The 13,967-nt window shown below is 39.8% G+C and overlaps 1 protein-coding gene across 4 annotated transcripts in view; it reads left to right on the forward strand.

The window, feature by feature from the left end:
* ARHGAP21 (Rho GTPase activating protein 21) overlaps nucleotides 1-13,967 on the forward strand; it is a 194,517-nt gene that overhangs the window by 49,619 nt on the left and 130,931 nt on the right. The window contains exon 1 of one of the 4 annotated variants that reach the window (XM_034760242.1): nucleotides 5,878-5,961. The exons of 1 other annotated variant lie outside the window; for it this stretch is intronic. In XM_034760242.1, coding sequence (XP_034616133.1) covers nucleotides 5,878-5,961 — 84 coding nt within the window. Of the gene's footprint in view, nucleotides 1-5,877; nucleotides 5,962-13,967 lie in introns of those variants that run through there. 2 more of the 4 variants (XM_034760238.1, XM_034760240.1) reach the window with 2 other exon arrangements.

Here is a 13,967-nt window from a genome sequence, read left to right on the forward strand (position 1 = left end):
GGGCAGTCAGGGTACAGGTAGGGGGTAGGGTCCTGGGGGGCAGTTAGGGTGTGTGGGGTCTTAGGAGGGGGCAGTAGGGGACAAGGAGCGGGGGGAGGGTTGGGGGTTCTGGGGGGGGGGGCGGGAAGTGGGAGGGGGCAGGAGCGGGGCTAGGGCAGGACGGGGGCGGGGCTAGGGCGGGGCTCCTCCCGTCCTCTTTTTTACTTGCTGAATTATGGTAACCCTACCAAAGCTGTAAAAATAGATGAGCGTGTCTAGGGGTTTTGCCTTTTAGGGCACATTCACGCGAGCAGACACCACTTCCTCACTTGGGGCTGTTTTCCCTACAATTGCCTGAGAAAGAGGAGCCTGTATTATAAAGACCTCCTATTTCTCCTCTTCCCTGGCATGCTTTACCATGAAAAGTGACAGCCAGGCCTTCCCTTTCCCCAGTGTGCTACCAGAGTGGCTCATTCAGCCTCACTTCAAAATTGCATATACAATGCAACTTTGACTAGGAGGTCTTCAAACCAGAACAAGAGTGCATCTCCAAATAGATTCAGCAGGACAGTAGTTCAGATACTGGTTTAAATCAGCAGTATTAGTTGAATATTTCTCAAACCCTCCCATGTATGAGCTAAAAGGGGTAGAAGAGATAACTGAATGGTCAGATCTGGGCAACCAATCGTTGCCAGTTAACCAGTCACTCCATAAATAAGATACATCTAAGGTGATAGATGTGTGCTGCCAGGTTTAGCTGTAGCAGAGGTCTCTGAGTGGAAGTATTCTATGAAGGCTATGTATTATTATTTAATAGATCTTGTCTCTGAGTTACTGCTGGTCCTGACAATTTGGTCAATTAGTGATCCAGTGACATGTTTTGTAGAAGTAGGGCTGGTTAACACTGATGTTATGGATAGTTCCAACTTGAATTACATTTTTCCTACCTAGCCTTCCCCAGCAATTTCCATTTGGAAACTGTATTATTCACTCCACAATTGCCACATTTCACTCCATGTGGCTGGCTGAATGATCCCTGTGTATAATTTGTACATCTGTTTGGAATCCTTTAGGATGAAGATCTGTGACACACAGACCTCTGGATGCCAACTGGCAGAGGGCACGGGGTAGATGGGGTTACAGGGATCCACTGGGTTCACCCAAAGGATGTTGTATAAGGTCTCTAATGAAAGCCTGTGTCACATGGGTCATCAGAACATTGCAAGCCAGGTATGGATGTTGTGTAAGGGGTGTGTGTACACACACACACACACACACACACACACACACACACACACACTCTGAAAACTGCGTTCTTAAGGTCTGTGATTGGGACTGGTCACTAGAAAGCTGGTTTTCTTCAGGCAAGAAATGTCTGTCTATTTACATGTCAGCTAAGTATTGTATAGTTCACAATGGGCATCCCTTTACAGTCTGAGCCGAATGCTAATGAAGGATTGTGAAATCTTCAGAGGAAATTTACAGGAAGAAGTTAACCAGTAAGTGAGAGCCTTGCTTACAAGTAAGGATAATGAACTGTAGGAGGTATAACTATAACCTTTGTCTGGTGGGTTTGTGTCATGAAAAAGGGATCTCAGCAAGACTTGGTTGAAAATGCGGGGAAGAACTTTTGAGTGAGAGATCCTCCTATCTAAAGAACAGGGCCGGCCCACAACACTTTGGCACCTGAGGGAGGGAGCTCAAATGACACCCCCCATACCCTCTCACTTGGGCCAAAACTTTGAAAGGTTGATACATCCTTTATTTGTCAGTTTTTAGATATTGTTGATAGCTTGTGTTTTTTGATCTGGAATAGACCAACATTGCTGAAGTCCTTGAATCCTAAGTTTCAGGAAACAGAATTTACCTTGATTGATTTTATTTATTTTCTGTATTCACATTTACTCACCTCAGGCCTCAAGCCTGCAATTTATAACACATCACTGAATCTGCATGGAGAGCCCCTATAAGTCAGTGGGGCTCTGCACCTGTGCAAGTGTTTACTCACACTTTTTGTAAATTGCAGGATTGGGACCTAAGAACATAATCAAACAATGGTTTCTTCTTTGTGTCATAAGCGACCTACTATTAGCCAACTTCTTTTAAGTTCACACCCTTCTACTCAGCAGAAAAGCCATGTTTAAAGCACCTGCTGGAGGCCTGGGCCCTTGAATGTCGTCTTCCCTCCCTTTGGGCAAGGAGTGTTGGGTATTCTGCCTTCTGGGGCCTAACAATGTTGATCCTTGTGTCATCTGAATGGGTCAATCTATAGCCATGTGAATTCTTCCGAAATCATGTTGACCTAGGACTTTATACCCAAAATTGACTCTCCACATGGCAGCATGTTTCTATATCCACCCAATCAAAAATTCTGCACATTTTTAAAATTAAAATTACTTCACAATGAGGATCACTCAGGTTTGATTTGTTTTTTGTATTGATAACTTTTTCACGGCAGGATTAACACTTGGTCTGTTAAAGTGAGAGAGCTCTCATACTGGAGAGTCAATCATTTAAGGGTGGCTTTGTAAATTTATTCTGTGTGAGTAGTTGCCATGCCAATAGGAACTATAGATAGAACAAATTAAAAAAATCTTTCCAGAGGTACAAGAGTTGATGAGACATGACATGGGTATTTGAAAAGAGACCTAGATAAGAATCGGGGAACTACAGACTGGTTAATTTCAGTTCACCTCTATATTGTGAATGATTCTCAATCTGTTGGGGACAAAAAGAAAACAAGTATAGGCTAGTTAAAGATGGCCAGGAAGGGCTTACAAAAGGTAGACCATACTTCACAAACTTGACTGATTTTTTTTCTTTTTTCTTTGAGGGCATGGCAGTGGGAAAGTGTTTAGTTTGAAGCAGTTACTGTCTGTTTAGATATGTCTATCACTGTAGTTTGAGCTCCCACCTGGACTTCAACACCTTATGGGTGGCACTCACAAAAGCTGTGTTGTCCTAACTCCTCTCCTGTTGAAGTAAGTCATAGTTTTAGCATTGACTTCAATGGGAGCTTAAATAGGCCAGTTCCTACAGCTGTATATTGACATTGAGTTAAATCCACTGTATTTAAGAACCTCTTGGACAAATAACTGAAGTGTCTAGGTATCAATGCTGCATAGGAATCTGATCAATTTTCAGTTGGTTTTGAAAACAGATTTCAAACCAGAGGCCAAAGAGTGATAAGTTAAGGAGAGTTACTCATCTAGTTTTGGGAGTTCACCAATGCAGTTGGGACGAGTCTAACCCTTGAACTAAACTTTTCATGTCATACAGTGTGCTAGAAGACTTGAGTATTCAACAAGATTTACAATCTTTCAGTTGATATGAAAGTAGGAGGACTGATCCATACAAGGAGAAAGTGGGGAGGAATGTAGAGGGCTTGAAGGAAAACCGAAGGGCCTAGATGATAAGTAGCTTATGAAATTTAAAATAAAAGGTGCAATTTAAAAGAGGAAAGCATAAAGCAATAATGATGAGACTGACAACAGCAAAAAAAATAAATAAATTATTGTACAAAGTAATCTGGGGGGAGGAAAAAAGAAAACATCAAGTCCCCCTGGCCCCCAGAAAATCTAAACTGATACTAGCAAAGAGGGATGCTAGCAGGGGGAAAACTTACTGCAGCTGCTAAAAATCTTTGCTGAAATATGGCCTATTGCACGTGATGAACATGGAGGAAAAATGCTAATTCTTTCTCACTGCAGCATTTATTACCTAACTGGCCTGCCTCCTCCGCTCTTGGCGTCTTTTTGCAGTAACTTCACTTCTACAAAGACTTTTCCAAAGTCTTCCTCCAGGTTTTCTCAGAACTTGGACTGGCTATGATGTCTGTGATCTGGAAATGTAAACTTGTCCCACCTAGCAATAGTTGCTAAGTGGGACATGGTTTCTAGCCTCCTGACTGCATAGACTGTTAAATAGATACAGAAGGTTTCTAACGAACGTATGCACCCAAACCTTTAGCTTTTTCCTCCTCTTCTAAACTTTTCCCAGAAGCACTTATGACAGCTTTGACAAAAACACATGCATGCACCAAAACCCAAAAAGATAGCAGTAAGGGGCTGTAATTCTTGCAGTGCCATGCTATCCTTCAGTCTAATATACATGGCTGGGTTTTTAGTACTAAAAACATTTCGTACCCAGCATTTTTCAGGGTGCTGTAGAATCTATGACATGTATGCTTCCTGTCATGTATCTGGACAGGCTTCTGTCAGAAAGACCTCAGCCATGATAATCTTGGTGCTTCTGAAAAAGTGATGAATGGGTGCTTGCCTGAACTCGGGTGTTGACTACCAATGCTCTCAAGTCTAGAAATCAGAATGGGGTATTTTAGTGTACTAAGTAAGGCCATATCTGTAATATTGTGTACAAAGCTACAGCTACTATTCAGCTAAGCTTTTTTCTTGGCTCTGAATCATAAATCTCTTGACATATTTTCATGGTCCCTGCTTTGATCCCATTGGTTCTCTTTCTCGTAGCTATGGCTTCTGCTAAACCACAGGGTGAATCTGTCCCCGCAGCTTTTCATGTTTAATATTTAGATAAAGCAGTCCTCAGCCAGGCACAGGGATTCTTCCCTAAGGCAATGCAAGGGAGATGTAAGAGAATGTTGACCCCAATCTCTTCCATATCCTTTCCTAATGAGGGAAGAACTGGGCTTGGAGACAGCTAAATGTGGCCTGAACAGACGATGCTGTTTCTACAAGACTGACTCTTCATGTTTTCTTGGCTTACCAGCTTCAAAAAGGTTTCTTAGATGCCCTCTTCGTAGGCATGTTGGGAAACTGAAATGCACATTCAGCAGATAGAGCTTTTGGTTTTAAGGTTTCTTGAGCCACTGTTGATTGAATTTAATAATCTCTGTCTTTTCATTTCCTCCTAGTTCTTTACTTAAAACCTATTGGTCTTTACTGGTGCTGTTTAAATCTGAGAAAATATTTTGGTTGTTTCAAAACTGTTTCAACCTATTCAGATAATCATCTTTCAAAAGCTAAAGTTTCTGTAGAGAACTAATTGGATGTGTTCTCTTTTTTCCATTTTCAAACCTGAAGGGAGAAGGATAAATGCAGGGTAGACTTTCTTTAAAATCATAAAAGGGAAAAGTAAGATGCATGGCTGCCTGTGGTAGTTGCTGAACAATTGTGGGTGTTATCAGTCTGCTTGGCTGCTACAGCTGTATTTAACAATTTCCCTTTTCCATATTTTTCAATTTATCAAAACTGAGATTTTTCTCATTCTCTGGCAACATGGTGGCCACCATCCTTCTGGCTATGGAGAACTGGACACCCTTTGGAGCCAGTCAGTACCACTTGATAATTTACTAAGGAGGCTGCTATTCAACAGTATGAAGGAGAAATTTGGGATAAGTAAAAGGATTTTATTAAAACTGAGTATATTTTGAGTCTCTAAGGTTGGTGACTATTCTGCTATGTTTAAAACAACAGTATTGGAATTTAAGGTTCCATGAGCTCAAAAAAGCCTTGTCACTATTGTTTGAATTTAAAAAAATGTTCGGATACATACATGTTGTTAAATTCAATACGATTTGTCATAGCCAGAAGGCTGATACATTTCAGATTCTTTTCTTGAATAGACAAAAAGAACAAATGAGAGAACCTCTCAGGATTTATTCTAGTGAGATTTCTCAAAATTATCTTGTTTTTGCCTCTCCCATGCCTTTTTTTCCTAAGAATGCATAATTTAGATGTACCAGATTATATTTTAAGTATACTAAACAGTTCTGCCAATTTGCTGTCTTGCTGACTTGACAGATGGGGGAGGAAGGGGAAAGTCCTTGTTCCTGAATCTCATCACTGCATAGCTCTGACACTGTTGTACCATACGGACAAAAGCTGAGTCAGAGCAGAGAAGCAATCTGCGCTATAGGCAGGCATGGCCCAGTTCAGGATTTTAGACTGCATGATCAACCACAACTGGAGTTTGATATGTAACCTGTATTGTGCTTGGAGCGGTCAGGTTTGTCTATTCACTCTATTTAACTGTTTATGAAGAGAGGATTTTATAATTATTTTGTCAAAAAGAAAAAGCTCCAAACGACCTTCCCCTCCCCATTCCCCAAGAATCCTGTTAGAAACATCTATAAAGCAAGGCTTACCTTTAACCATAGAGTAATCCTGTGTAAATGGTAAATTGTTGTGTATTGCATATGCTTTCACTATAACTGCTTGATATATAGAGATATATATTTTAATTCTTAAAGTACTGACTGTAAACTGTCCCTGCAGAGGCTTCAGTTTTGAAGGTTTAACTTTGTAAATTGCAGGAAAGAATCCAGCATGCAATGGCTAGCTCAAGAAAGAGGGGAAATACAAAACAAAAACCCACTCCCCATCAAAAAACATTTTTAAAATCAATCTCTCTTTTTAATTTACTGTTCTAATATGATTCTCAACTTCCTCGACTATTTTGATAAAGGGAAAGGCTGCTCTCTTCTGTTTGTTTGGGATAGAAGTGCTTGTCATTACAAGATGAAGTTCAGATACACAGAACTATGTTTTAAAAGCACATAAGCTAAAATAAATGAACACCCCCAGGAGACTATTAGGCTCCATGCTGTCCCTATTAAAAACTAGACAGTGTTCTTTATGGCAGAACTGAAGAGAAGCCATAGATTGAGTTTTAGAAGATGTTTGTTTATAAAGAGTGCAATTTTCATTATTTAAAATACTGCTATCCAGCTGTCATAATATTTTCAGAGCAGTCTATATTTTACTTTGATTATGCCTAACAAACTTCATGCAAACCACTGAAAATAGGACTCTAGGTAATGCACATATTTCACGATCATTCCTATATAATGTAGGGGAAATTGCTATTTGTTTGTATAAACCTATAACTTAACTTTCTAGATACCTTGCTGGTTCAAAAATAACTCCCAGGCTTCACTAGTCCCTTTCAACTCCTTTTTTTTAAACTATAAAGAAGTCTTGAACATCTTATTTATATTGTTGCATATTAATTAAATCACTTACTTTTTTTAACTGATACAGATTTGGGCAATAACTGTCAACATATCTGTCTCTGTGCTAATGTATTTTTAAAGTCAGATCTATTGAAAACTTTTAATATTTGCAGTTAGCTTGATTAGTTGCACATCTGATTATCTAGTAATTTGCAGTTGAAAATGTAACTTTGTTGCTTGCTCTTCTACCTCTCCAATACTACCTTTTTTTACTAGTTGTTTTCTTTCTTTCTTTATTTTATTTATTTATTTATTTAAGAAGCTGCATCATAGCTGGGCTTTTTGCCAGGACACTGAGTTTTCTCAGGAGATTGTCCTTCATATTGTGGGGAATTTCAAGGAAGGGGAAACTTCAAGCCTTATGGTTTCAAAGAGACTTGAGCAAAAAACTGTTTACATTATGGAGTAATGGACTCTAGGTGCTCAAAGTGACAAGAAATGACAAATGTTTCTATTAAGTTAAAATATACACATAAATGGGCCTCTTTTCTCTTTAGTTTTCATTATATTCCCTACAGTGTCTCATTACATTTCTGAATCTGTTTTGATTTCTAATCTAGTTTGCTTAGAGGTGGCAAGAAATTACCTGCTTAGAGTTCAGTATAAAACACAAATCAAGGCTGACAACTGCTACCTGTATTCCAGAAATCAAGAAGACTAAAGAAAAGGGGTGGGATTGTGTCCCATGGTTTATTTAAACATTCTGACTAAATCATAGGTTGATATTAACATGTACAAACTGTGTGGGGATGAGTTTTTATGACTGCACAATAGAGAAAAGTAAACAGAATAAAGCAAGCAGGGGTTCACATAGCTGACAAAAAGCTAGAATGAGATTAATTTTAATTTATTACCCTATTTTACAATATTTTTTCTATAGCAAATTAGGCCTTTATTTTGAAATTTGAAGTAAGATGCTTTCAGTAATTAAGCATAACTAATGTATTAATTTTTAGTTGAGAAATACTTCTGAAATGCCTTGTCTTGCTAACTTTATTTAAAAAAAAAAAAAAAAAAAGGAGGAATGCTGCATAGCTTTTCCCATAAGTAAAATTAAAATCCCTTCGTCGTCGGTGTACTTGTTTAATAGCTTTTCTCTGCGCCTTCATGTTTGTTTATGTGTAAATAGTCTTTTCCTGTGGATTTGGATGGCCCCAACTACAGCTAACGCTATACAGTATGTGTGGCAGATGCTTTAACAGGGACCTACTCCCCCCCGACAGGGACCTACACCCCCTGTACATTGTGGAGCCAACCTCTCTCAAGCTCCCTACTTCATAGTGTTTAAAGAGAGTGCAGGTGGGAAAGGAGATGTATGGGGGCAGGTTTAGTCTGCTGCAGCTGTGGCTGCATGTATCTACCAGCTATTCCTCCCACATCCTGTGAATGGGGAGCACAGCACTAGTTTGAGCTCCTGTAGCCTCCATGAACAGTTCTGCAGTTTAGTGTGATTCCATTCCCCTTGACCCCAGTAGAACTCCAGAGCCGTTCCTAATTACACGAGCTGTGTGTTGGCTGTAGGTTTGCACCCTCTGGGGAAAAATATTTTTGTTCTGAATAGCCACTTAATATATTTTTGAGAGAAAAAGAAGCTTGCTGGGTTAGTAATAAGTATATGCAATTACTCATTAATGTAATGGAAGAGACATCTTACCCCTGGAGGCCCCTTTTTCTATTACAACACCTAGAGGTGTGTTTTTTTTTGTTTTTTTTGTTTTTTCCAAGGCGGGAAAATACACTAATATGAGAAAGGCAAAGGATATTTTCTGCTCAGTACTGGGTGTCTAAGATTTTAAGAACAAGCATTATGGTCTTATCAAAAAGGAAAGTTAGTGTAACTGGGAACTACTGGGTCTTACGTGGAGCTGTAATTGTTTTTATTTTTGTTAGGTTTTGTATTCTGATTATATCCTGTGTGTATTAAAAAGTTACATTTTAAATTATGTAATGTTTGACACTAAGATGTAAACTTATAGGGATAAATCCTTCGCTGATATAAATCCGTGTTGTTCCTCTGACTTCAGTGGGTTAGGGTTTTCACTGCTAGCCCTGTGGGATGATGACAACAGTGTGTTTCACAGGGTGCCACCTATATCTTCACTTGAAAGCTGTCACATCTCATTTTTAATTTAACGTAAGATTATGCCAAAACAAATTAAGCATTTTTTTCTTTCACTTTTTTTCTTCTTTATTGGGCCTCATTTTGGCTTCTCCCCCACCCTTTCTTAAAATCACCTCATTTCTCACTGTGTGCTGAGATCTCCTGCTGCTCCTTTCTTGCATCATGTCTGACTACATCCATCTCCAGGGAGATGGGTAGTTTCAACAGTGGGAGATGCACAGACTGCTTAAAACTTCCACATGATTGCAAAATTTAAGGATTAGTTAAGGGGGGGTAGCAGATGGCAAGCTTATATCATGTGGGAGATTTGTCTTCTAGAAACAGATTTACATGCAAGCCTGTTTGTATGCATCTCCAAATTGTTCCATCAGTATAATAGATTATTAATCCCAATGTTAACAGATTCCAGTCTTTCTGACAGGACTAATAATTCTCAATCTGTTTTTTTAGGACTTAGCTTTATCTTTTGAAAATGATTTAAAAATTCACAATGAACTGTGAGTGTTGCAAGGAATTGGTGTACATAGACTTGAAGTATCAGAAACAAAAATCAGTAGAGTGAAGTGTAACCTAAAGAAGCTTTCTCTTTTGGCAAATGTATGGAAAATAACAGCACAAGTACCTTTACTCAGCAACCTAACTTGGTTCTTTCTTTAACATGGAGGCGGAGGAACAGTTTCTCCATGTTCGTTCGTTCGTTCATTTATGGAGCTTTGAGGATACGTAATTTCCTCAGCCTTTAAGATGCATACATACCCTTGAAGGTGATTCTATCCACTTTCTGGTAAAGGTGAACTGCACAGACCAAGTATTTGTGAGTTGATCAATACCTTTTCTATAATTGATCACGGGGGTTGTTTTTGAATAAAGTAAGGCTCTCATTTTCCTTGCTCCCTTCACAAACATTCAAGAGACCATGAATTGAATCCCATAGCCATGAAGACGACAGCCCCCACTAGGCCATGAGTCTCCTGATATAACAGCTTTTATTAATTTATTGAGGAGCAGAGCTTCTGAATGTTGTTTCCATCAAGAATGGAATTCTTCATTGTAGCTAATCACATGGTTTCATTGTAAAGAATAGGCCTGACTATTTGAATGGGTGGAGTTAGAGGTCTTTCTAGTACTCTATATGCAGAAGTAGGTATATAAAGGAGGCTTGTTATGCTTATATTCTATGTTGAAATAATGCATAGAGTGTTATGGCTTTTTAGTGACAATATAATAGTTCTGTTCATTGTCCTGGGTTTTCTTTTCATATAAAGTAGTGCAGTTCCCTCTGCTTCCAAATCTTGTAAAGTAATTTTGGGGAAAGAGAATGAAAACAGTGCAGTAGCCTAACTATCACATTGCATACAAGCTTCAGAATGTAGAAATGCTGCAGAGATTGCTGCACTGCAGGGATATTCTTCTTCAGGAGAGTGTTAACATTAAAAAAGCTTTACCAAATTGATCATTTCTCAGTTAATCTAAAAGATAACAAAATAACAAGGATGGCTAAATTCCTTTTGGGAATGACTGCAGGTTGATGGCTGTTTGGCAATTTTTACATTTTGCATTGGATATTTTCATACAGTACTCATATTTTTGCATTCTACCTCCCTTCTCTTCCCCAGGAAATCTATGCATAATGCATTTTCATCTTTCATTAGTTGTGCAGTGATTTTTTTGTATTATTTGTTTTAGAATTTTTTTAAAAGGTATAAAATTATTCATTAAAGGAAACCGTTGATGGTTGAATTCCCTGTTGATGGATGTACCGGTTACAAAAGTATTATTTGATGTTTGTAAATACTGGAAAATAACTTGGCAGCAGTAAGCAGTTCAAAAAACAGTGATAGCCATGCAAATACAAGTAGATTTAATTTATATATGTTAAATATATTTTATTAATACAGTTTCTTGTTTAAAATAGACAGTCTTTCCTGGCTGGCGTCCCAAGTGTACGTTTATCGGTCTCTGCATTGGCTGCTATTAGAGAAGCACCTTCAGCATAAACTATTTGGAAGCATGGAACTTACTTTTGACCACATCACAGGTCATTGAAAAAGCTTCTGGTTTTACAGTATTCTGTAAGGACAAAAAACAGCAAAAGTTTCTTTCTCTATCCTCTATGTAGAGAAGTTAGGATGGCTGTGTTTTAGCATAATGTGTGGTTTTAATTTAGTCTTTGTGTACCACATCGGCTTGTAATGGAGAGCCAACATAGGGAGCACAAAATGTGGGATGTACCATAATTTGGTCTTTTGTATGTATGGAGTTCTTTAAACTCTTAATGTGTAATCTGGAAACTTTCCTGTTGCATTGTACATTGATGGTAGAAAAAATTGTCTTAGAAATGTAACCGTGTCTCTCTCTCTTAGAGTGTTTTTAACAATTATATTTTATGCCTATAGTTTTACACCTCAGTGTTGAGTACAGTACAATTCATAGATTCCAAGGCCAGAAGGGACCATTGTGTTAATCTAGGACCCAAAATAATTCCTAGAGCATATCTTTTGGGAAAACATCCAGTCTTGATTTAAAGTAATTAGGTTTACAGTGTTATTAAAAGCAAGCTTTAATAGGCTGGATTTGTGTGGGGGCAGTGGTGGGTCTAGGTGTTAGTTTCATAATGTCTGAGACAACAAGAAAGCTAAGGGAATAAGACTCAACTTTTGGCTAATGAATTACCTTTTTGTGGAATGTTTAGGTTTGAAATGGAAAACCTTTCTATAAAATCTGTTATGTAGTTTGTTATTCTGAAAGCTGTCTCTTTAGGGGCTAGGTAAATCTTTTGAAGGTGGAATCTTAAAAAGCTGAAAGAATGGCTCTAAGAATAGCAATCAAAGATGGCCTCCTGGTTAGGGTGCTAGCTTGGACTTGAGAGACAGGTTCTGTTCCCTGCTCCATCACAGACTTTGTGACCTCATTCAAGTCACTAAGGCCTGATCTATATGTTGGTTTAACTAAATTGTTGCAACTTTGCATGTTTAATTTAACAAGTACAATTTATTTGTGTATACAAACCCTTAATGTCTGTGTGGTGTGTCAATTTCCTATTTGTAAAATGGGAATAAAAATACTACTTACCTCACAGTTGGTGTGTGGATAAATACATTAAAGATTGTGAGACGTTCAGTGCTACAGAAATGGGGACCAACACGAGTATCTACTATAGGTAGGTAGAAAAATGTCCACAGCTACTTAATGTTTTGTAGTGGAAACCAGATGCAGAGTCCAATTCTGTGCTTCTGCTGAAAACAGAGTAGAACTTCTGCTCAGTGTTCTAACTGTGCAATGAATTACATTAAAAATAAAGTCCTAGGTCAAGGATGCGACCTTGTTTTCCTCTTTTGGGTAAGGAGTTGCCGTGAGGCACGGTCTTCTACTGGCAATGCAGCCAGTTGGGAGACATCTGGGCTCTACTGCTGGCACAGTGTAAATCATTGTGGCAAGACATAGCCTCAAACTATGATGATGAGATTGGCATGCACAGAAACAGTGCTTGTACTGCTGGCATCATTTGCTATTTAGTCTGAAGGTGGTTCTGCCTGTGGTTAATGAAGCAGAGTTACTCTCTGAAGGCCAGATGTTGTGCTGTCCATTATGTCTGATTAGTGCTTGTGCAAACCTGTCTCAGGTGTGTAACAAAGTGTGTACTGTAATGGGCTCTGATGAGAGTATAGTGGGAGACAGAATGTAATGGATAGCGTGGCCCCATCTCTCAAAGACCCGGTCGTTTCAAGTAGGGAAGCGGAGATCCTGTCTATCTCCTTCATACCCTCTCAGCAGCCATTTCACCTAGGAGCATTAATAAGTCTTTTTCAGCACTTACAGGAAGTGGAGTGGGGCATGGAAGAGCTGTGTGGGAGTGTGGATCCTCTAGCTGTCCCTCTGGCACTGGAAGAGAGAGCTGGCAAGGCAGTGACAGGCAGCCCCTCTAGGCAAATCATTTGTTGTTATTTCTGTTGAGCCACTGGGAAAGCTTTTTTTAGCTCCTCCTCTGAGGGTTTGATCCCTTTTCCTTCTCCCCTTCCAAGTCTTGTTGCTGGAAACCTCTTTTTTGGCAATGAGAATCCCCATCATGCAGTGATGTTACCTGTTGGTAACAAGCTCAGCCTTCACTACTGAAGAAGGAATTTAACCAACTTAAGCTCACATCTGACAAATTTTGCTGTTGATATGCTACCAGTCCTGCAGATGTTTCCTTTCTTTCCAATTTAAAGAGGATGTAGCTGTTAAAGAATGGAGGCCTCTGTTAATTAAGCTATAATAAAACAAGGAAGCCCTTAATTTCTTTTTGTTTTGAATTTTTTTTTGACCTAGGGTTACCATTCATCCGGATTTACCCGGACATGTCCTCCTTTTTGTGCTAAAAATAGCGTCCGGGGGGAATTTGTAAAGCACTCACAATGTCCGGGATTTCCCCCCTCCCCCGGCAGAGCGAGTGGCTGGGAGGGCTGCAGGAAAGTCCCGGGCTGGACTCAGGAGCAGCTGGAGAGGAGCTCCGCCCTGCATTCTGAGCAAGTGTCTCAGCACAAAGTGCAGCCCTCCCCTTTTGCAACTGGGAGCGGTTTCTGCCATGCAGCGTAGCAAAACGGGAGCGAGAGCACTTTGTGCTGATACAAGGGCAGCTCTCCCCTGCAACCCGGTCCGGCCGGCAACACTGTGCAGGGCCAGGAACCGGGTTTTGTTGTGCAGGGACCGGGTTTTGTTGTGCTGGGGAGCGCAGCCACCTGTCCGGCTGGCACAGAGCCCAACACCCTGTTCTGAGCAGCAGGGTAAGGGGGGGCAGGAGAAGGGGCAGGGAGGTTCTGGAGGGGGCAGTCAAGAAACGGGGGGGGGGCTTTTGGGGGGAGGGGAGAAAGTTTTGGGCAGTCAGGGTACAGGTAGGGG

This window comes from Trachemys scripta, chromosome 2, assembly GCF_013100865.1.
Source record: "Trachemys scripta elegans isolate TJP31775 chromosome 2, CAS_Tse_1.0, whole genome shotgun sequence".
NCBI lineage: Eukaryota > Metazoa > Chordata > Testudines > Emydidae > Trachemys > Trachemys scripta.